Source organism: Emydura macquarii, unplaced genomic scaffold (genome assembly GCF_026122565.2).
Source record: "Emydura macquarii macquarii isolate MOO-44397 ecotype Brisbane River unplaced genomic scaffold, CSIRO-AGI_Emac_v2 contig_1876, whole genome shotgun sequence".
NCBI classification, from domain to species: Eukaryota; Metazoa; Chordata; order Testudines; family Chelidae; genus Emydura; species Emydura macquarii.
Genome location: NW_027132013.1, coordinates 22,811,268 through 22,834,124, shown reverse-complemented (window position 1 = coordinate 22,834,124; position 22,857 = coordinate 22,811,268). Strand labels below are relative to the sequence as shown.

General features: G+C 44.9%; 1 protein-coding gene across 4 annotated transcripts in view; it reads left to right on the top strand.

Annotated features, from left to right (window-relative positions):
• MAPKBP1 (mitogen-activated protein kinase binding protein 1) overlaps positions 1-22,857 on the top strand; it is a 126,251-nt gene that overhangs the window by 79,891 nt on the left and 23,503 nt on the right. For all 4 annotated transcript variants that reach the window (XM_067557937.1, XM_067557935.1, XM_067557939.1 and 1 more), the window contains exons 12-24: positions 277-461; positions 588-679; positions 1,101-1,226; positions 2,438-2,508; positions 2,916-3,037; positions 3,646-3,721; positions 7,629-7,740; positions 8,387-8,450; positions 11,633-11,758; positions 18,289-18,437; positions 19,023-19,072; positions 21,070-21,306; positions 22,177-22,346. In XM_067557937.1, the coding sequence (XP_067414038.1) occupies positions 277-461; positions 588-679; positions 1,101-1,226; positions 2,438-2,508; positions 2,916-3,037; positions 3,646-3,721; positions 7,629-7,740; positions 8,387-8,450; positions 11,633-11,758; positions 18,289-18,437; positions 19,023-19,072; positions 21,070-21,306; positions 22,177-22,346 (1,580 nt within the window). The remainder of the gene's footprint in view (positions 1-276; positions 462-587; positions 680-1,100; positions 1,227-2,437; positions 2,509-2,915; positions 3,038-3,645; positions 3,722-7,628; positions 7,741-8,386; positions 8,451-11,632; positions 11,759-18,288; positions 18,438-19,022; positions 19,073-21,069; positions 21,307-22,176; positions 22,347-22,857) is intronic.

The window sequence follows — 22,857 nt, the reverse complement described above, 5'->3', positions numbered from 1 at the left end:
AATGCTGCTTGTCCCCAGCACCAAGGCTGCTTGCATTGTCCAGCTCCTGTAGAAGAGCCATAGTGTGACATTGCTGTTCTGACTTCCCTCTCCACTTGTATCTCCCTCCCCTCCCATTACTGAGTGGCTAGCTACCGTGAGCCTCACTCCCAGATGGGACACATTGCCTATTACTGCCACAAAAAGGGACACATTGGCCACTGCTCCAGTTTCATGAGGAGTCTGCCTGCTGGTGCTTCACTTTGAGAATTCATTGGCCTCTTCTCTCTTTCCAAGGACCTGATGAAAATCATCTATGTGGATGGCAACACTCAAGCCCTGCTGGACACGGATTACAACTCTGGTGGGAGTGCAGACAAGGCTGACGTCCAGGCCTTGGACATGAAGGTGGGGATCCGCACAGTGTGTGTGAGCCCCAGTGGGGAGCACCTGGCCTCGGGGGACAGGATAGGCACTCTCAGGTAACCCTAGGGCTTCTCGAGGAGAATTAGGCTAGGGTGGGGCATGGGCATAAGGACTAGTTTGTGTCTTACTTTTCACTCAATGGCTCCATTTTTACGCTGAAATCTGTCCGTTTCCTGTTTCAGGATCCATGAGTTGCAGTCCCTAAGGGAAATGCTGAAGGTAGAAGCCCATGATTCAGAGATCCTCTGTCTGGAATACTCCAAACCTGATACAGGTAAGATGGGGGTAGAGCCTTTATTCCCACTGATTATTTGTGCACCCCTTATGATGTGTACTGGCTTGTAGACGTGTTGCTAAATGACTCCATTCGGACCATTGTGTGTAACAACTGGCTACTGGTGATCTACTCCTTTAGCTCACATGGTAGAGGCCTTTAGTGTTGCAAACAAAGGTCTTGAGTTTGAAGCAGACTTCCTCCTCTTGCTGTTGTATGGATGCAGGTAGACACAGATCATTACTTTCCAGGTCTCCTATCACAGTTTGAAACCAGGGGACATTTCCTTGTGCATATCTGTTTACTTGCACTAACCTATGATGATCGTCTGTAGCCTAACTTGAGAGGATGTTTAAAACTGTGACCAAAGGAGGAAATTACTTCTCAGTGAAGTTTTGCCCTCTTGTAAAATCTTTGGCAGGGTTGAAGCTCCTGGCATCAGCCAGTCGGGATAGACTGATCCACGTCTTGGATGCTGGGAAGGAGTACAGCCTGCAGCAGACACTGGATGAGCATTCATCTTCCATCACCGCTGTGAAGTTTGCAGGTAAGAGATCCTGTACTCCCCACTGTGCTGGCAGGAGTGAGATCCCATGAGCAGCAGGAATACTGCTCCTCTCCCATCACAGCTGTGAAGTTTGCATGTAGATAGGCTTAACCTTTTAATCTCTGATGCAGATCAGGATGCTTTTTCCTCCCCTTCCATAGCTAGAAGTCTTGCTGGAAGCTCAGAATCACCTTGATCCTTTTCCATCCATATTTCTTTGGAGAGTCACATTCTCTAACCTTTTTTTTTTTTTAAACCCATCTCAAATGTTGATATCCCACCACTGTTCTCCTGGCTGAGAGAGACCACATAAAGACTTTCTTCTAAATGTAGCAGTGCCAGTATTAATTGACCTAGACTATGGGGCAGGTGGTCGCTGTGGGGGGAATGGCGTGCCTCACATTCCTCAGCAGCTGAGCATTTTGCCTTCACAGCACTCCTAGCTACTGATGGCTGGAGCCGTGGCAGGCCGGGACTGGAAATTGTACTTGGGTCTCTCTGATGGCAGGGCAGCGCACTAACCGATGGCCACCGTGTCAACCCCGGGGCCAGATTCCACCCTGGTGCATATGGGGGCAATTTCATTGACTCTGAAGTTATGTCTATTTTCACCAAAACTAAATTTGTCCTCTTTAATTGAATTTGAAAAGATTTATAGTTTTCTACACACAGAGAAGGAAGCACTTTCTAGGCTCTGCGCTTGGTTTCTAAAGAGGTTATTTTTTGGCAGTGAAGGGAAGTCTGATCCTTCAAAGGCAGAAATGGGAGTGGCAATAAGAAAGACACTGTAAAGTTGGATTGGTCAGTTAGTGCAGCATAGGTTTATGGGCTGTTCTCATCTCATCAGCAGCACAGAGCTACCTTTTCCACCCACATCAGCAGGGAGTGCTGTAGTGTCCAGAGAATAAGGGCATTAAAATGATGTTGAAATGTTGAGGGGCATTGCAGAATCAAATATCTACGTGCTGTGTGTGACGGGTCTGCTTGCTCACTGAGGCATATGTGGAATTCAGTGTGGGTGCCTTCTGGGCTAGTGATGGTGGAGACTGTTCCTGCTCTAGGAAATAGAGGGCATCTGCTGTAGTGTGTGTCTCCTGTACGGGGCAGGCGTAGGCAAGTAGGAATGGGTTAAATTGAACCCAATCTCCTCCATTGCTTGTTAGGTTCCTGTTGAACATTTACTGACCTCTTTCTGTTTCTCTCTCTTCCAGCCAGTGATGGAAAGGTGCGAATGATCAGCTGTGGGGCAGATAAGAGTGTCTACTTCCGCACTGCACAGAAGGTAACTTAATTGTAGCCATCATACGCTTTTTCTATAGCCTCTGCGCCGAGCAGCTACTTCAAGGAATGATGTGGGAGCAGAGTCTGTGTGGAAGCTTGTTGCTATTCCAGTCCCAGCCTCTCCCAGTGTGACACTGTGGGAGATTGTTAGACGTGCTAGCCATAAGGGTGTGCACAGCTGCTCCAGTCCCAGCCTCTCCCAGTCACTGTAGGGAAGGGTTAGGGAGCCCATTCCTCTTCTCAGCAGAAGTCATCGCAGGGAATGGGGCAGGAGCACTGGCTGTGGGACGGTGCAGGGCATAGTTTGCCTGTGCAGGCTAGCTGCCTGGGGGAAGACATACACATTTAAAAGTTTGTAATGACTACTTAATTACTTGGCTTTCACTAATTTTTACCCTCTGCGCTCAGGCGGGCGACGGGGTCCAGTTTACCCGGACACACCACATTGTTAGGAAGACCACTTTGTATGACATGGATGTGGACCCCAGCTGGAAATATGCGGCTATTGGCTGTCAAGACCGTAACATCAGGTGGGTTCATGTGTGGTTGGATTTCGGTGAGCTCCCAGAACGTGAGCAGTGATGGGTGGTCTGGGTTGCACCGCTGCTTAAACAGAAGCTCTGCTCCCCTCGTCCTAAATATAACCTACCTCTTTATGAAAGGGCCACAGCTGTCTTACTGCTGGGAGGGCTGAGTGGAGTTTGGTTAGTGCCACTCACAATATGTGGCCAATAGCTGTCATTAAGTGCTAGGAAGTTCATCTCTCTCTCTCTCTCTTCTGATTGCCCCATCAGTTTCCTGGAGCTAAACTTACTCTTCACTTTACCAGCCTGAGAATCAAGAAAGAGTGTTAATTCAAACCCAGATCTTCTATTTGGCATGGAATCATGTGATCTCTGGGCCACTATGCTAGCTCCCAGGCTGTTTCTTTCACCACTTGAATGATTATGAGCTTTATGAATTACGGCCAACATAGCTCTGCTCCCCTTGAAGTGGCCATTTGTCCTACATCCTGCCACTCCGTTCTGTGCAGTGACTGTGCAAAGAAGCCTGCTGTAGAGAGAAGGGAGGCAGGCTTGTGAGAAGACGCAGAGAATGGTGCATGTATGTGATGAGTTGTGGCTTGTGTCCCTCTCAGGATTTTCAACATAAGCAGTGGGAAGCAGAAGAAGCTGTACAAGGGATCCCAAGGGGAAGATGGCACCCTCATTAAAGTAAGACCTCCAGAAATTCAAGTGTGACAATCCCCCCACACCGTACCCTTTCTGCCACTCCCACACACTTGTTCTCTCATCCTTTTCCTGGCTCTTTGGAGCTGAATCTAGTACTCAGGGAAGTGAAGGATGGATGCAGGATATTTTGGTGTGTGAACTTTTCCCTCTGAAGTGCCAACATGGACTACAAATAGCATTATTTCTTTTTGAGTACATATTAAAAACTGCCTATCCTAGGGTCTGAGCATCCAAGACATTCATTTACAAATTCACTTGTGTCCAAGACAAATACTCAGGCAACAGCTGCTCCTCACCCCATGTGCATAAAACAATTAGCTGACTGTGAAATCCAATTAAAAAATCCCCTTCCATCACCTACCCACAAATACTAGCCCTTATTATGCCCCACCCACAGATGCTAATTCAGTCCAAAGGAGAGATACATGAATAAATGTTTGTTTAGTCTCTCTCATTGTATCTCAAGTGATGCACTGGGCCAAAATCTCTGCTGGTCTAAACTGGCCGAGCTCCACTGAATTCAACGCAGCTGCGCCAGTGTACGTCAGAAGAGAATTTGGTCCATGTGCTGCTGCTTGCAAGAACCAAGGGCATTTCCTCCTGTTGGCTCTGGAGGCACTTGCTAGCAGTGTCCTACTACGTGCAAGGCAGTCTTTGGACTCCTGCCTTGGCTCTGTTTTCCCTGTAGTTCCTTGACCATTCATGGGAAGCCTGCATGTGATTGCTTTCTCCCCGAGCTCCATTTGGGAAGAGCTCATTCGAGCCCTTGTGTTTATTTGCTTTAAGCTTACATGCTGCAGCTGCTGGTGTTCAAGGTTTAGGAGAAGTTTGTGAAACAAAAGAAATGACCCAAGGGTGTTGCCAAGGAAGAGCTCTTCAGACAAGTGAGAGGCGTAGGGATAGATTAAACCCAGCCGTGCTCATGCTCAAACACCCTGCTGTCCTGAGGGACTTGGAACGCCTCAACAGCCCAGTGCTGTGCAGCCAAGATCTGTGCGTGCTAGTTTGTGCACCTCTGCCCAATGCACCTCTACCCTGGGTTACCATGCCCATATCTTTCCTAGGCTTGCGCCTCTCCTGACAAACGGGATGGTTTGGGTATGTGCCCTGCGGAACAAAGCTGAGACCACTCTTTGTGATTTATTTCAGATTTGAACTCCTCTCCAAAGGGGAAAGGCCAATTCACTTAAACTTCTTAACTTGGCTTAACACAACATGCCTCAGGCTGCTTTTTCTTATAGTCAGGCTTTCTTTTTTCTTTTCAAATGGATATTTCTAGTGGGCTAGGCAAGCGAATAGCATGTGATTAATGTGCATAAATGCATTTTAATGAACGAGATGCATGCATGTTCACCTTTTCCTGCTTTTGTTCAGTCAGATGACTACACTTTATCTGCAATTACTATAGGTCTCCTTCCCTACTACATTTGCAAACCAAGACACCGAACATGAAAAATGGCTGCTCTGCCTTACCAGGGGCTCAATTCTTTGCAGCTACAAACAATGAAATATTACTGATGTCAATTTTTTGGTTTTGTTTTTTTTAAATATCCAGCACAGCCTTGCTTCTATTGACGTGGAGAGAGCGCTGTAGTTCTGAGCACTAATGAAGTACAGCAGCATAAGGATTTTTCCTTTTTTCAGCCCACTCTGTACATTTTAGAGGGTAACTGTGTAACTGGGCAATCATGCTTGGCTCTGGAATTTAAACTTGTTTGGAATCTGAGATCGTATATAGAATTGGAATTTACAAAGGGAACCCCTTGAAAAATGCATCGACCAAACCAGAATAACCGAAATTATTACCATTCGTTTAAAAAAACACAACCTCCCCCAATGGAGACTTGTACTCTTGCTTCTCTAAAGTTTGTCAAAGCATGTATATAGTAACAGCTTCAGAACAGAGCATACAGAGAGGATAACACAGCCAATATAGAAGTACAGCAGAATACATGTTGATAAATCATCCGAGTATTTTATTGGATTGCTTTTTATCAGGCAATATGGAGTCATGGAAACTGGAGGTTTGATGATATTACCAGCTAGCACAAGTTCCCAACAGCCCTAAACTCATGGCTAGTTTCCATGTTGAGGGCTTGGGTTTTGGAGAGATTTGGTATTTTATGTAATTTTCCCAGCTATAATTTCTGGGTCTGGGAGGGGCTTAAACTTTAAAGGAACCAAGATCAATTGAAAATAATGGACCCCAAGCCACTAATTAGAGGGTTGGTGGTGAGGGCCTTCAGAGACCATTAACTTTAGTCTCAGATTGGGTTTGGGGTGCTGGGAGGGGGGCGGAGTTTGGCATTTAGGAAGGAGGCTAGATGTAATTCTTAGGAGAGTTTTGATGATTGGTTGAGTTGGGGGCTTGTCATAAGGTTATTGGATGGTTTGGTGGCTGAGCAGCAGCATGGATGAGAGTCATGTTATCTAGATCAAATTACTATAATGTTGACATACAACTGGTTAAAAGACTACTCCAAGAGTAGTTATCAATGGTTTGCTGTCAAACTGGGAGGGTGTATCTAGAGGGGTCCCACATGGATCTATCTGTCTTGGGTCTGGTACTATTCAGTATTTTCACTGATGACTTGGATAATGGAGTGGTTATTACTTATGAAATTTGTGGAGGACACCAAGCCCTTTGGAGGACAGGTTTAGAACTCAAAATAATGACGAATTGATCTGAAATCAACAAGATGAAATGTAGTAAAAACAAGTGCAAATTACTGTAGATCGGGAAAAAAAATCAAATGCGCAACTACAAAATGGGGAACAAGTGGCTAGATGATAGTACTGCTGAGAAGGATCTGGGGCTTATAGTGGATCACACATTGACTATGAATAAATAATGTGATGCAGCTGTGAAAAAGGCAATTATTCTGAGATGTGTTAACAGGGGTATTGTATATAAGACATGGGAGGCAATTGTCCTGCTGTATTTGGTATTGGTGAGGCCTCAGCTGGAGTACTGTGTCCACTTCTGCATGCTACAGTTTGGAAAGATATGGACAAATTGGAGACAGTTCAGAAGAGAGCAACAAAAATGTTACAAGGTTTAGAAAACCTGACCCATGGGGAAAGGTTAAAAAAACTGAGCATAATTAGTCTTGCGAAAAGAAGATTGATGGGAGACCTGATAAGTCTTCCAATATGTTAAAGGCTGTTATAAAGAGGATGTTGTCTGTGTCCACTGAAGGTAGGACAAGAAGTAAATGGTCTTAAATCTGTGTCAGAGGAGATTTAGGTTAGATATTAAAAACTTTCTAGCTCTAAAGATAGTTAAGCTCTGGAATAAGCTTCCAGGTGAGGTTGTGGAATCCCTGTCATTGGAGTTTTTAAAGAACGTTAGCCAATGTCTGTCAGGGATGGTCTAGTTTCACTCGGCCTGCCTCAGTTCAGGGGACTGATGACCTCTCAAGGCCCCTTCCAGCCCTTCATTTCTATGATTCTGTGACTCACTCTGCTGCCTGTCATGACTGCTTCCTTAAAGAGGGACCTAGATTCTTGCTGGGCCCAGGCGTGGCACTTCTATTGAAAAGTACATGTGCTAGTGTTAGACTGCAATATTCCAAATTCCAGTTGTGTTTGAATTTGTTCAAACAGCTGGGCTCTGATTTTCTTTAAGGTGGGTACATGGGTTACACTGGGAACAACTAAGCAGAGGCAGGTTGTTTATCTGGCCAGATATGTTGAAACTAGAACAAAAAATACAAACTCTGATTGTATAACAACTGCTCTGAGAGCCTTTTGGAATACAGGGCCTAGGGTGACTCTGAACCTTTTTTTTCTTGATGCGTGTCCTCCTCTTTCTGGTATTCTGGGCATTTCTTGCGCATCTAAGATACTTTCTCACCAGCCCTTTCTGCCTCCTGTATTCCTCAACCAGGTGCAGACTGATCCCTCGGGTCTCTACATTGCAACTAGCTGCTCTGACAAGAACCTCTCCATCTTTGATTTCTACTCCGGCGAGTGTGTGGCCACAATGTATGGGCACTCAGGTGAGTCGCAGAAGCATCAGAAAATGTCTTTTTAGCTACTGGTTATACTGTAGCATGTAGTGCTGGTCAAAATTTTCTGATGTTTGAATGAAACTTTTAGTTGGTGATTCAATTTTCAATGAAAAAACAAACCAAAAAACCCACCTTGGAAATGTTTGTGTTCTTTTGACCATGAACAGGGCTGGCTGAAATTTTGATGATGGGAAAAAAAGCATACAAATTCTAACTTTTTTTTTTTAATTTGAAGAATCTCATAAAAAATTCTGCAAAACATTTTATTGTTTATCAGCCACTTCAAGTGGACTATAAACTGGCCACTCCTTTTCCAGGGAATCATAAGCCTCTCTACAATACATCTCAACAGGACCCTGAAGGGATCATCTTTCAAGCAAGCAGAGTGCTGCTTCTTCATGTTCATTTAGTTGTGGGCATTCCCACGCTATTATACATCAATCAATCTTAATTCTGACCTAGAGAGACCACCTAGATGTGATAGGGGACTTTGGATATCTCAGCTCCATACAAACATGCTGGATCTGATCAATGTTTGAGTACAGAGCTAAGCCCAGCTAATCCATTTTGCCAATGATCTGTGTAGTTCAGTGGCATCTTTCAAGAGGTGTTGTTCTTGTGTTCTGTTTTACAGAGATTGTAACTGGAATGAAGTTCAGTAATGACTGCAAACACCTGATCTCTGTGTCTGGCGACAGGTAAGCACGGGGCTTGCTGTTGTGATATTGACTCCCTCTCCTCCATTAGCAGAGTGGCAGTCTGTGATTTTGTGCCATCTCATGCAAGGGTTAAACCACCTCCACAAAGCAGGCGGAGTACAAACATTCAGGGCATCCCAATATTGCAATGGGTGTATTGTGATGTCCAAATAAATTTCTGTGCTTCCTGGATCCCAAACGTGCTGCACAACCGAAGAAATCTTAGCAGGTGGAGCTGTGCTCTAGCTTCCTTTTTAAAGTAAATAACACACTTATGTAAGGTGCCTGTTGCAATGGCCTCCCTATACTCGAGTGCTGGGACAGCTTTCTAGCACCCCCTGGAGCACAATCTAACCCTAACGGGGTGAGCGGTGGCAGGGAGGAGTCAGGACCATGGCTCAGTTCCTCACCCGCCATCAGAGCGTGGTTGCCACGGAGAGTGGTGCAAATTGCACCATTTTAAATGGTGGCAAAGCAGCTGTGCTCTACAGAAACTCTGGGAGACACCATATTTCTGAAGCAGTGATGCCTTTTTGGAGCATCTGCAGGGGGCAGAGCAGCTCTGCACCTTCCTCTGCTCATGGCTGTGCCTAATAAGCATAATCTGACTGTTAGTGAGAGAGGCACTTAGTTATAAAATGCAAACAGAGTTCTTAAGGGGCCTAACTGTATGTTCTTGTGTGTTGGATATGAGTGTCAGATTCTGTGTTTTATCACTCAGTTGCTTGTGGATTTCAATAAACAGTAAATCATCTTCTCTTCTCTCTTCCCCTCTTTGTGTGTGTATAATCTGCTTGGTATCTTGGTGCAGTGATTTCCAGACACATTGAAGGTGTGAGGAATCAAGCATCACTCCCCTGTTGTTGTCTTAAACGTTTACAAAGTATTGTCCATTTACACAATACTGCACATATTGTTCTTTACGGAACAAATAAGAGGAGAGGGAGGGTGTGGAGGCTATTGATAAAAGTGGGGAGAGATTGTGTGAAGAGGCGTGTTTTCAGGAGAGGAGAGGGAGATTGATGGATGAGGACAGGGAGTGTGCCAGGCACTTGAGCAGCATGCTAGACTGCATGAAGCTAAGAATGAAAAAAGGAAACTGAGATGACTACAGCAAGGGGATTAGGAGGAGCAGAGGAAAAGAACCATAGGAGAAGATTGGAGCAGAGTAGTAGGTGGGGCAAATTTATGCAGAGCTTTGTGTCCCTAAGCTCTGTGATGTACAATTCACTGTTGTTCATCAGTTTTCTCTACGTTTGACCTGCCCTGGTGAGATACTTCATGAACAGGCGGGGTCTGCTTTCTCAGTTGTAATTCATGCTTTTGAGGTCATGTCTAGGAATTATAACGGTGTGTGTGTGTGTGAGTGTGTGTGCGCGCGCGCACAGGCATGAGTGAGAGTGAGCTGCCCTGTGAAGGGAAGCAGCTGGTCAGCCCCAGGGTGCCCTAGCTCCGGGTTGCCAGATCTCTCAAATTTGACTCTGTTTAAAAAATTGGCTGGGGATTTTTCATTGCTCAGGAGAGGTCTGTGTAAATATGCACGGTTTCAGTAACTGGGAGTGATGCTCCTGAATCTAGTCACCAGTTAGGCTGGCCAGAAAAAAACCCTCCATTTTGCCACCAAAAAAAAAAAAAAAAAAAAAAAAGCCACCTCACACAAACCAAATCCATGTTTTGAAATTTGTTTTCATTCCCTTGTGGAACAAAAATGAAATATTTTGATTTTTTTTCATGAAAAACTTAGAGAGACAGACACAAATGTCCATCCCAACCCAAGAATAGCCAACAGCCTGGTAGTTAGGGTACTTCCCAGGGCGATCCAGGTTCAAATCCCTGGTCCAAATCTGGTAAAGCAAGGACTTGAACCTGGGTCTCCCACATTCCAGGTGGGAGCCGCCACCAACTATCTGAATTTCCATTGAGGACCTGAGAAACTTTCCTGGTGAAATTTTTGTTGAAACCAATATGTTTTTATGGGAAAAAAATTTGTCAACATTTTTTCAACCAGATCTACTCACCAGTACACTAAAGTACCAAGATTTTCTATAGGATTGCATTACCCTAATTGGGTCTACATGAGGCTACTCAAGGACAATTTGGAAACTTCACATTGCATAGCATGGGGCTTCCCACTTACTTAGCAGTGTTTCTTGCATCTTTCTTGCTTGTTACATCTGTGCTCTGTAGATTGTACTGGCTTCAGTTAATTTCCAAGTGCATTTCATTAAGGTACAGTTCATTAAGGTGCATTTTCAAATGCACCTTAATGTGTGTTTGAAAACCTTTGGGAAACTTGAATCTAGATTCAATCTTTGTAGTTTGGGCTCCTCTCTACAAAGTTTGTACCAGATCATAACCTTTCATAACGAGGTGTGACATATAGTGCTGTCACTCTAAAAGTATGACCAACTTGTCCCTCCAGAAAAATTATGTGACTCTGGTGTTTGAAAATGGTAGTTGCAAGCTCCTCTGAATTGAGATAACAAGAAAGGGATTTAAAAAATAAAAAGTCGTAGTTGAATAGTTCAAAGCAAACTCCTTTGTAGTCTGGAAGAGGTTGCAGCTACCACCTTGGAATACCAGCTTGCTGGAATCCTACGAAATCCCACTTTGGGCCAAAAGGAGGGCAGCCCTTTGGTAATGACAGTACCATCATTTCTCTGTTTCTACCTCAGTATAATTAGACCCAGCCGGACTGATTGGAGGGAAAGGGAAATCATTCAGCATTAAGAAGAGGGGTTGAACTTCAGTGAAATGCAGATCTTTCTGCTCCCTGCTAATTGGACATGCTGTGAGGATAGGATGCTCCCCAGTGTGAGGAGCCCCTCCCCCCCCCAATTTGTGTGTCTTTAAAAGGTTTTTAGCACTTACTGCTGTAACATCTAGGTGCCATATACAAAAGTGAACAAATATACAAAATCATAGCTACGTCCCCAGAAGAGGCATTTCAAAGCAGCTTTTGTCAACAGAAAAGTCCCTGCAGCTAGAGTGTCTTCATGTTGTTGGGCCTGGGGTGGGAGATGCACTTCCCTAAATGTCTGATTCAAAGTACCATGCACTCTAGTTGTGGCCACTGGAGTCTGTCTTTTCCCTTTAGGCTGGTTCCCAAAACCAGAAAGGAGATTCTTAGCCTCACTGATGGAGACTGAAAGGAAACTTGTTCATTCTTTTCTCACTCCCAGCTGTATCTTTATTTGGCGCCTGAGTTCTGAGATGACCATCAGCATGCGACAACGACTAGCTGACATGAAGCAAAGAGGAAAGCAGGTGGAGAAATCACCACCACACAAGACAGCTGGACTCATCAGGTAAGATATGAGGGCTGCAGAGAGGGAGAACAGTTGTGGGGGCTGGGTACTAGTTTGTGTGGGACATTTAAAGGTGGACTAGAGTTAACTGCAGGAGGTGGATTGTTATCCCTCATCAGGAGTATTTTTTTCAGCTTCCATTACTTTTTGTTGTTGTTGGCGTTACACTGGTTTCTTGTGCAGCTTATTTTGCATCTCTGCTTTTTTGGATTTAAAACCTGACTGTAAGAGCTAATGTCAGGGTACATCCAGCATTGCTTCATTTTATGTTGTAATCTGTACTGAATGTCACAGCTCTTTAATTAATGCTGGGTATGGTTTCAGAAACATACTTTTCAAAGCAATACTGAGAGAGGCACATAACATCCTGTCAAGGAGAATTTGGTGATTTATGGCTAGAGATCTCTGGGTCTAGGTTAAAAACCCTGTCAAAAATTGGAGGCTAGATTTATGCAAAGTATATACCCAAAAAATACCTGATATTTATATAATTTTTGCAGTGTTGATAATTTTTTATGAAAAGTACTGGCAGGCCCTAAAGATCTGTTCATTGTTAACTTAGCCCCAGCAGTGGAGGTTCCAGGGAGGGTCACTTTAAAAAAAAATATAATTCCCGGAGAATAACTTTTGCTGGCCAGTCAGATATTTTTTGCTCCTACAGTAAACAAAACATGTCTAAAAATAAACTCCACAAACTGGAAACTAGATCTAAATTTATCCAGTGAGCTTCCTCTGAAAAATGGTACTCAAGTACTGAGCTCTGAGTTTCAAACAGAACAATCTCAGCTGGGAGAACTGGCTGGTCTTTTAGGGCTGTTTTGGGAGAGGGGGGTAGGGAAGAGAAATATCTGCAGCCCTGAGCAGGCTCACATGGTATCAAACTGGGAATTGGATCCATAAAGATTTTTGGGTTTTCTCTTCCTTTCTTCTTCAAATGACTCCAAGTTAAAATCTGGATATAAAAGTGCCAAAGCGATGAAGGTCTTGCTAGACTGGGTGTTTGACAGAATTACAAGAACCTTCCCTTCCCACTGGGAGCAGTGTATGCAGGAGGAAAGTCTGTGTGCATAGTTTCACTGAGCATGGACTAAGGTTTCCCTTCCTTGAAGTATCTCCTGTCTGATATGCATGCGATAATTATTCTGGGATGCCTCGATATTGAGCCACGAAGAAGCCTTTTCTAGCCAAAATGCTAGAGCTGTAAAGCAATGTGCTTTTTATAGCAGACTCTCCATCATTCCAGCAGCTGCAACTTTGCCTTATTGAGGCGCAGTCTGTGACGGACGCTCCCAGTTTCATTCAGCACTAGGTGAGACTCTGTCTTGCTGGAGGCTTGAATGGGTGCCACACCAGCACAAGCAATTTGGAAAACTTGTTTGGTGACCTGATTGCTAGTCTGGAACACTTTGTTGGTCATCTTAAAGCTTGTTTTTAGTTTCGACCTGTCAGAGCGGTCACTGGATATCAGCAGATATCAGTTCCAGAACATTTTGGATTGCTGGCTGAATTTGAAGAGATAGCCCATTGGTCTGGTGTCACTGTGTGGAGCAGAGGAACTGAGGGTCTTGAGTAAGAGTCCTTGTTTTATAAATATATAGTAGCCCTGCTTGTTTTGTCTTCAGAATCTGTTTATAAGTGGCTGTATAGAATTGGGTTGCTTCTTGAGGTGTAAGAGTATTACTTATAAGTGGTCTAGGCACAAGGTCCACAGAAGCATTAAAATGCTCCATCCCCAGGGATATGTATTTATTTTATGAGGTTCCCTTCAGAGCTGTATTGTTTACAGTTATGGTAGGAAGCAAGGGAAGGAATCTGCTTTACCAGCCAGTTGATGCAATGTCTCCCTGTTCTGGGAGTATCACAGGATGGATGAGCAAAAGAGAGGGCTTCAGGAAGTTGGGGAATCAAGAGCACTGATTAGACAGTGGGGAGCTGAAGATTTATAATATAAAATAATGCCATGTCTATCCAGCTGTGTGGATGAACTGGCAGTGTGTGAACTGGTCCAGTTGACTATTGTTCTGCACCTCATCTTATGTAATAATGCATTCCTTTGAGATATTTCAATTTTATGCTCCTGTTGTTTTCTCTATGTGCATGCAATATCCCTCTGCTTCTGCTCATGAGAATTGCTGATGTGTTCTCCTCATTTCAATTGAACTGTTTGTTGATTGATGGGAAAATGTAGCCTGTGCTCATTTCATATTGCTGGTGCATTATGACGGGTTTTAAAGTATATTTTTGTTTTTCAGACTAGGAGTTGCATAGAGGCCTTTAATATATTTTGATTTTTGGTGCGAACACATTGTTTTATTGTTTTGGAAAACACTTTGTCCCAAATTATTTGGAAGAGAGGTTTTACACTGATCTCACAGTGGAAAGTTTCAGGGATTATAGACTCATGTGTTAGAAGAGTGTATTTTTAGATCGTCTTTTGGTATGATTTTATTGAACCAGCTATCTTTAATAGGAGATAGAATTGATTTCATTTTGGATAGTGCTTTGAAACCAGTGTAGAGAATTTACACTGTATGTGCTCCAGAAAAGCACTGTTTGTCCTTGAATTTCTTCTAAATTGATGCCCCCCTATCAACTACTCGATGAAGCAGTTGTCCATTTCAGGAAAGCTGAGTATTTCCCAGGGCTAGGAATGTGACAGGCTTTGACATAAAATCAAGACCAGGGTCTGATTCATCACTGTTACACCAGTTTTACACCAACATAACTCCATTGAAATCAACAGCCTTGTGATAATTGCAAAGGGGTGTGCTTTCGACCCACAGACACACAGAGAGAGGAAGTACAGAACTGCCAGTATGTTCTGCATACATTACCTCTTAGAATATTATAACTGGATTAATATGTCCTTGAGGTCTGAGGGTGCAAGCAGCACAGGCTCAGAGTTGGAACGCTTTTATAGCGTGTCTATTATAAAAACAGTCACCATTCTTAGATTCCCCCACTTCCTTCTTTAAGTATGAATTAACTTCAGAGCACACAGTGGCATAGTTACAAGGATGTATTAATTATATAGCACTATATGGTATGGCATTATGCTGACAAAGACCATGTCTCTGCCCTGGGGAGCTTATAGTTGAAGCCCCAATTCTGTAACTGGCCCTAGGTTGGTGGATTTCTGCACCTGCAGGTCAGTGGGACTTCAAATGGGCACAGGGCCATCTCTGGGGAAGAAGTTGTAGCATGATCTGGGCCCAAGTTCCGAAGGTAAATTTGAGAGAAGGTAAATGCTGGATGAGGGGAGCAATGGATGAAGACAAGAGTGGGGGACAATAAAAGAATATTGCATGCACTGTGGTTGATCTGCTAGCCCTTTCCCACTCCCACCAGCTAGAGTGTGCTCAAAAATCTCCCAAAGGGTAGCCGTGACTTGACACAATATAATCAATGAAGTTTGAGATATCTGATTAGTAATGTTATTAAAGAGCCCGATGAATAGAAACCAAACCAGGCCAAACCCTTGATGAAACAAACAGAAAAACCACCCTCAAACCTACCAGTGCATCAAAGGTAATATTGCCTCCTGTATATTTAAAAAATTGTGCATTGTGGTATAAACCACAAGATAGCCACTTAAAACATGCCTGCATGGAAGCTGGAGCAGGTCTCCAACCCACATGGCCAGATTCCTGCTGGTGGGGCTTGAGCTAGCACACTAAAATTAGCAATGTGGATGTTTCAGCTCAGGCCTGAACTCGGACTCTTAAGCCCACCCAACCCCCTAGCATTGAGAGCCCAAACTCCCAACCTGAGCCAGAACATCCACATTGCTACTTTTAATGTGTTAGCTAGAGCCGCAGTGGTGCGAGTCTCTCTTCCCAGGATGAGAGACTGTCCACACTGCAGCTGTGCACAATACACCAAAGGTGCTCTGATGCATGAGCCCTGGCAGGATTCCACCGCTCAGGCACAAGAGGCACAAAGACCTGAGAAGGACAGAGTGGAGAGACATGGAGACCAATAGGAAAGATGCAGAGACTGACAGGTGCAGATGGATAAATCAAAGAAGGGCAATCTGCAATTGGACCATTTTGCTGGAAGAATCAACTAAGTAACTTTCAGTTCTATTCTCCACCCTACTCCTTAAATATTGAAAAAGTGCAGGTAAGATCCCGCTACACCTCCTGATATGAGAGACATTAAAGTCCAATCATTGTATAAAGGAGAAAATACTAAAAACCTCAGTACCCCTCTTTCTATCTTAGTACTGCCAGAAATTTGTAAACTGCTGGAGAATTTGGTCCCTAGCCAAATGTTTCTGTATTTGATAGATGAGTTATTTTTGTCTCCTGAATGTCTTGCACTTGACACCCACCCACAGCCCTCTATAAACGTTGCCTATGTTACACTTGGCTCTTCTGCTCAAGGTCACAGAGTTGGTGCTGTGCTGATTGATTTGTCAAAGGCTCTTAATTTATTAAATTGTGATTTGTTACTTCAGCTGATTTGGTTCAACTCTAACTTGACTGAGTGGAGAAAATGTCACTTGTGCTTGTAAATCTTTTGATGGAAATTTATGCTTAGGGTGCCTCTGGGTTCCATACCAGGAATGCCTCTCTTGTCCATTTTGATTAAGGATCTATCCAAGGTGTGTTTGACATTCTTCAGCGTGCCCCCAGGCTGACAATACAGCGTGGTGATGTTATGGTGCAGTGGCTGAGCATGCGAGGTCACTGGGGTATAGAATCATAGAATATTAGAGTTGGAAGGGACCTCAGGAGGTCATCTAGTCCAACCCCCTGCTCAAAGCAGGACTAACCTCAGCTATATCATCCCAGCCAGGGCTTTGTCAAGCCTCAGCTTAAAAACCTCTAAGGATGGAGATTCCACCACCTCCCTAGGTAACCCATTCCAGTGCTTCACCACCCTCCTAGTGAAAAACTTTTTCCTAATGTCCAACCTAGACCTCCCGCCCTGCCATTTGAGACTGTTGCTCCTTGTTTGGTCATCTGCCACCACCGAGAACAGCCTAGCCCCATCCTCCCTGGAACCCCCTTTCAGGTAGTTAAAGGCCGCTATCAAATCCCCCCTCATTCTTCTTTTTTGCAGACTAAACAAGCCCAGTTCCCTCAGCCTCTCCTCATAAGTCTTGTGCTCCAGCCCCCTAATCATTTTTGTTGCCCTACGCTGGACTCTCTCCAACTTGTCCACATCCTTTTTGTAGTGGGGGGCCCAAAACTGGACACAATATTCTAAATGCGGCCTCACCAATGCCGAATAGAGGGGAATAATCACTTCCCGTGATCTGCTGGCAATGTCCCTCCTAATGCAGCCCAATATGCTATTAGCCTTCTTGACAACCAGGGCACACTGCTGACTCATATCCAGCTTTTTATCCACTGTTACCCCCAGGTCCTTTTCTGCAGAGCTGCTGCCCAGCTCGTCGGTCCCCAGTCTATAGCTGTGCATGGGATTCTTCCTTCCTAAGTGGAGGACTCTGCACTTTTCTTTGTTGAACCTCATTAGATTTCTTTTGGCCCAATCCTCCAGTTTGTTTAGGTCACTCTGTATCCTATCCCTACCTTGCAGGGTATCTACCACTCCCCCCAGCTTAGTGTCATCCGCAAACTTGCTGAGGGTGCAATCTACCCCATCCTCCAGATCATTAATAAAGATGTTGAACAAAACCGGTCCCAGCACCAACCCCTGGGGCACTCCACTTGTGACCGACTGCCAGCTAGACATGGAGCCATTGATCACTACTCGTTGAGCCCTATGCTCTAGCCAGTTCTCTATCCATTTTATAGTCCCTTCATCCAACCCATACTTCTTTAACTTGCTGATAAGAATACTGTGAGAGACAGTATCAAAAGCTTTGCTAAAGTCAAGGTATATCACATCCACCGCCTTCCCTACATCCACAGAGCCAGTCACGTCATCATAGAAAGCAATCAGGTTGGTCAGGCATGACTTTCCCTTGGTGAATCCGTGTTGACTGTTCCTGATCACCTTCCTCTCTTCCAAGTGCCTTAAAATGGATTCCTTAAGGACCTGCTTAAGGGGTATAATAGGTTTGCATCCAGGAGTCAAAGTGGTCTCGCTTAGAACAATATCCATATGTTTCTCAAATGTCAAACTGCCAATAAATGGAACATTTTGTGATGTTTATGTTGTACAGTATACTCCAACAGAGGAAATTGTTTCTCTCTCTTAAATAGGTCCTGACAATCCTGAACTTAAATTTGGCTGACTATCTACTACTGTTGAACATTGGTTTGATTTGGAAGATGAAACTATAATTGTACTTTGCTCAGCTCTAGTGGGTGCATATCTATTCAGGATTCTTTGTCTCTTCCTAACATATGAACATGCTGGTCAATATCTGTGCACCGTTTCACAGTGCCTCAAAGTCAGGTTTTACAGGAAGAATTGGAACTGTTTGGGGAAACTGGCATATGTTGCTAATTGTGCTGTATGACAGGTGTAAAGGGGGAGTACAGAGTTACATATGGGGGTTTCTTAGGATGTACCATAATGTTGTCCAAATATTCCTTCTGATTCATTTGTCCCAGACATGAATCCATCCCTGTTCTATCGCCTGTGCCCGTGCTTTCATCAGACAGCGACAAAGATGGTGAAGACGAAGGGAATGATGAAGACGAGTTAAATGGGCTACCGTCTTTCCAAATTCAATCCAGCTGCAACACTGAGAGAGACTCAGGTATAAATGGGAAAGAAGAGGGGTATGGGCAGAGAAAAGGGAAGTAGACTTGAGCTTGGGCAGGAGATTTGTGAGGCTGTATTAGGAGCTGAGAAGAGACCGTGAGGGGCATGGGGATAGGGAAGGTGACAGTCAAGTGCAGGCAGGAAGAGAAATACCAAGAGAATACTTTGGGGATGGGACCAGAGGGAAGATCAACAGCCATACTTGTCTATGCTGACCTGTAGAGTCTGATTCTGACTTCCCTAAAGGAAATTTCAGTTGAGAATTTTCAACAGGTTCTTACTGATTCCAGTTGGCCAAAGAGGTTTTGAATCAGAGGTATGGGGGTATTAGTCTAGTGGCTCCTGGCGCTTCTGAGTCTTCAATAAAAAGCCACAGAGGTCAGTAGAAGCCTAAAGAGACCAGTTCCAGGCTTCTAATGTTGTCTGCAGTACCTGCTTCTAGGAGTTATCATTACTAGGGACAGGCATCACAAGTGGAATTGCAGTAGCCATAAGAAAAAGGCTTTAGAGGAAAGAAAGGGGGATAAAATATCCTTACTAGCCAGGATGCCAACTAAATAGAGGTTTTTTCTCTTTTCAGATCCAGACCTTTCCCTCTCAAGAAGCCTCTCCCATTGGGAAATGAGAAGGGTGAGTCACTAATTCTGTAAAATTTTTCTTCTCCTCATAAGGAGGAGTATCTATGGAGACCAGAAACTACTAATCCTGGCGGATGGTAGGAATGCTGCAATGAGAAATCTCCCACTGCAGGAATCCCACTGCTGTGGCCAGTCTGTGAGGAAGCATTCAGTTGGGAGACAGTGTTCAGTACTACATGTACTGATTGTGGCTAGAGGATAAGAACGGCCATACTGGGTCAGAACAATGGTCTGTCTAGTCCAGTACCCTATCTTCCGAAGCAGCCAATGCCAGATGTTTCAGAGGGAATGAACAGAGCAGCGCAATCGTCAAGTGATCCATCCCTCGTCATCCAGTCCCAGCATCTGGCAGTCAGAGGCTTATGATGTTGTAGAAGATGATAATCATAAAAATTAACCCTGGGATAGGTCTAACTGTAGTGGATCATCTAGTCAGTCTGTCCCATTGTCTGTGCGAGACAGGGTGTGAAAGTTATTGCTAAAACGTCAGAGGTACTGGTTTTAAAATGTTAAAAGGATCTGGCTGGAAATCCTAGCCAAGGGGTTTTCAGCCTTTTTCTTTCTGAGGCCCCTCCTAGCATGCTATGAAAACTCCAGGGCCCAGCGGGGGTGGGAGGAAGGGAAACTTGGGGCTCCAGGCTCTGTCCGCTGTGCGGGGGTGCCTCGAGCATAGGCATAGTTTGATGACTTCTATTTGGTCGGGCCTGTCTGGGTTGTGGGTGTGGCACAACCAAAATAATAACACGGGGGGGGAGGCTTAGCTCAAGAAGTTTGAAAACCGTTCAGGGTGCAGACAGGGGTTAGCTAGGGGCTGTGCGAGGGCAAGGGGTAGCTAGGGGCTGTATTCTGGGATACTCTTCTCCCGTGGTTGCTGCTCCCTGAGGGCTCTGCCGGCTGGGAGCTGAGGAGCAGCCACAGCCCGGGCAGCAGCAGGAAATGGGGGAGCACCACCACAGCTGTCCGCTCCATGGCACCAGCCAGAGCAGCAGCCACCCTGCACTGCCCGGCTCTGGCTTCCAGCCTCTGGCCTCGCCAGGGATGAGGAGAGGTGGGGGTGTGTGTGGAGCTGCCCCCAGAATGCCCTTCTCTGAGTAAGACACTGCAGTTTGGGCGGGGGAGGGGAGAACACCCTCCTGTATTCCCCCAATTCTGCCCACAGGCTCGGGGCTTAAGCCCCATGGGGACACCGGGGATCACAGCTCCCGGCTTTAGCCCCGCAGGGGGCACCACAGCTTGTGGCTCCAGGCTTTAGCCCTGTGAGGGGCACCAGTACTTGGGGCTCAGGTCTCCAGGCTTCAACTGCAGACCCCCTGAAACGGGTCGTGCATCTTCAGGGGCTGCGGATCCCCGGTTGAGAACCGCTACCCTCGCTTGTGTAAAAAAAGCCACCTCTTCACCCATTGTTACTATTGAGTACGGCAGAGTCTTGGTGTCTCAGTCTGTGCTAATAGCATCAGACCCAGTACTCATGGGTTTTCACGCTGCCTTACACAAATACATCTAGTAGCTTTATTGGAGAGTCTTCTAGTTTCTCAGCATCTCACACAGACTGGATACTCTTCCATATGTATAGTTAGGGCCCTTTGGGGCAATTTCTTTACCTCTGGTGTTATGCTTGTAGTTCCTTCACTTCTGCCCTGAATAATGAGCCTCTACCAGGATACATTGCCTGAGGCTGAGGTGGATCAGATATTTAACTGAACCACTTTATCGTGCCCTGAAAACTTTTGAATTGGTCTCTTTGGTTAATTAAATCTTGTTACAAAGATCATTATTCATTGATACAAAATCTTGTTACTTGGGTCATCATCATCATATTATGAGGCCCTTATATCTAAAGCAGTTCAGCTCTCTGTATGACTGAGGATTTTTTGGCGTTTAGGAAAATGCATAGACAGCTATGTTTACTTGATCCTAGGTTTTCACTTCTAGTTCTTCATAACCAGAATTTTACCTCCAACATTCTTGTCTCCTTTCAACTTCCTCCAGGCAAAAGAGATTGCAGCGATCCAGCGTTCAGAGACTGCAGTGAACAAGATGCCCCGGCAGCGGGGGCGCTGGTCCCAGCCAACCAGCAACATAGAGATGACTGTTAAATCCATGCTTGACTTGCGCCAGCTGGAATCTTTCTCAATATCTCGCTCCCCCAGTCGAGATTCACTGTCCCAGACCAGCAATGGGGGTGACAGAGAAGAGCATGCTGATCTCTCGCTGCATGTCAACAAGGTAACAGTGGTTGCTCTGCAGTGAAGTGCGCTGCTCCCGTAAAGGTGCTTCACTGGGTGCTGGCTCTGTTTAACATCACATGCATGTGACATCGCCTTTAAAAATAGCCTCTTAAAATGTTTTGAGATATCCTGTTCCTCCCAAGTCTTTCTCAACAAGAATGCCTTGAGGCAGGGCTTATACATGACTTACTCCCCACCTCGTAGCAGAGCGCATATGGAAACATGGATGCAACATATAGGCAATGGAAAACCCAAGCTTTTGACAGGAGCCTTCCCGGAGCTCTTTGACCACTGATGGCCGGGGGTAATTGAGCCAGACACAGTCAATGCCTGGTTGATTTCCTGCACTTTTTTTCACTTGTGTCTATTCCTGGTAGCCAGGAAATTCTTTCTAGAACACTCCTCATGTGGGCGTTGAGCTGTCGTCCCTCAGTTCCAGGAATGGCTGACATGCATGTCATCTGAGGTCACAGAATTCTAGTGCCGCCTGTGGTTGAATTTACCTTTAACACAGTGCTATGGCCTGTGAAGATTATAGGTCCTAGCAAGCAATGAATTATCTTGCTCCAAAGAGACTTCTCAGATCAAGATGGATCATTCTGTGCTGATTTCAGTGGAGTTACTCTTGCTTTCTGCTGGTATGAGTGAGAGAAGAATCAGGGTCAGAGGGTGCAATAGCTGGTTTACCTTGTCTGATGGGTGTGTGTATGTTTTGGGGGAAAGAGGGACAGGGCCAATGGAAAAAGTGCTGTTTTCTAATTTCAGGTTACTAATTGCACCTCTTGCTGTCGTGGATACTGTATAACTCCCACGTTGCCCTGCTGACATAAAAGAAAAACACTAGTAACCTCTACTATTTCTGTACCAGGTTGGAGACTCCATAGCTCCTCAGGACAGCCGGCCTTGCGTCCGACCCCAAATGATTCGGCTTGTGTCCTGTGAAGAGGGGGTTTTCGCTCAGGAACTGGAGCCCTCTGAGAGTGAGGAATGTGTCATCTACCCTGAACAAGATGGGATCCACCCTACAGACACTAGCAGGTTAAAAAAACCTTAACACTCTCTTCTGAGCATGGCTAAGCCACTGCTGCAGCATTTCACTTGTCTGCAGCTTGTGTAGTAATTTGGGCAAGGTATTTTATTGTCAGCCTAATGCTGGACATATTTAGTTAAGGACTTTACTAATGCACTCCTGATCCTAAAGGAAACTGAGCTTACGGTGCAGTAAAACTCTCTCTACTTGTGAGCAAGTCATGCATGTCGGCAAACTCCTCCAGTTTCTCCTTAAAATAAACAACTTGGAAAAGCTCTCTCTTTCTTCCTCTCTTATCTGGGTTGAATTTAAGTAATGGAAAATCTTATGCTGGAAATTCTCCTGCCAGTGGAGGTGTATTTGGCTGTGGGTTGTGGTGGAAACCCTATTGTTTGGGACATTTTAAAACTAGACTGGACAAAGCTAATGAACATGATGTGATGGACTGTGTAGTGGCAGGGAGCTGGGCTGCATGAGCTGAATGGATTTTAAATGGAATCAGAGACTGAGGAGACCTTT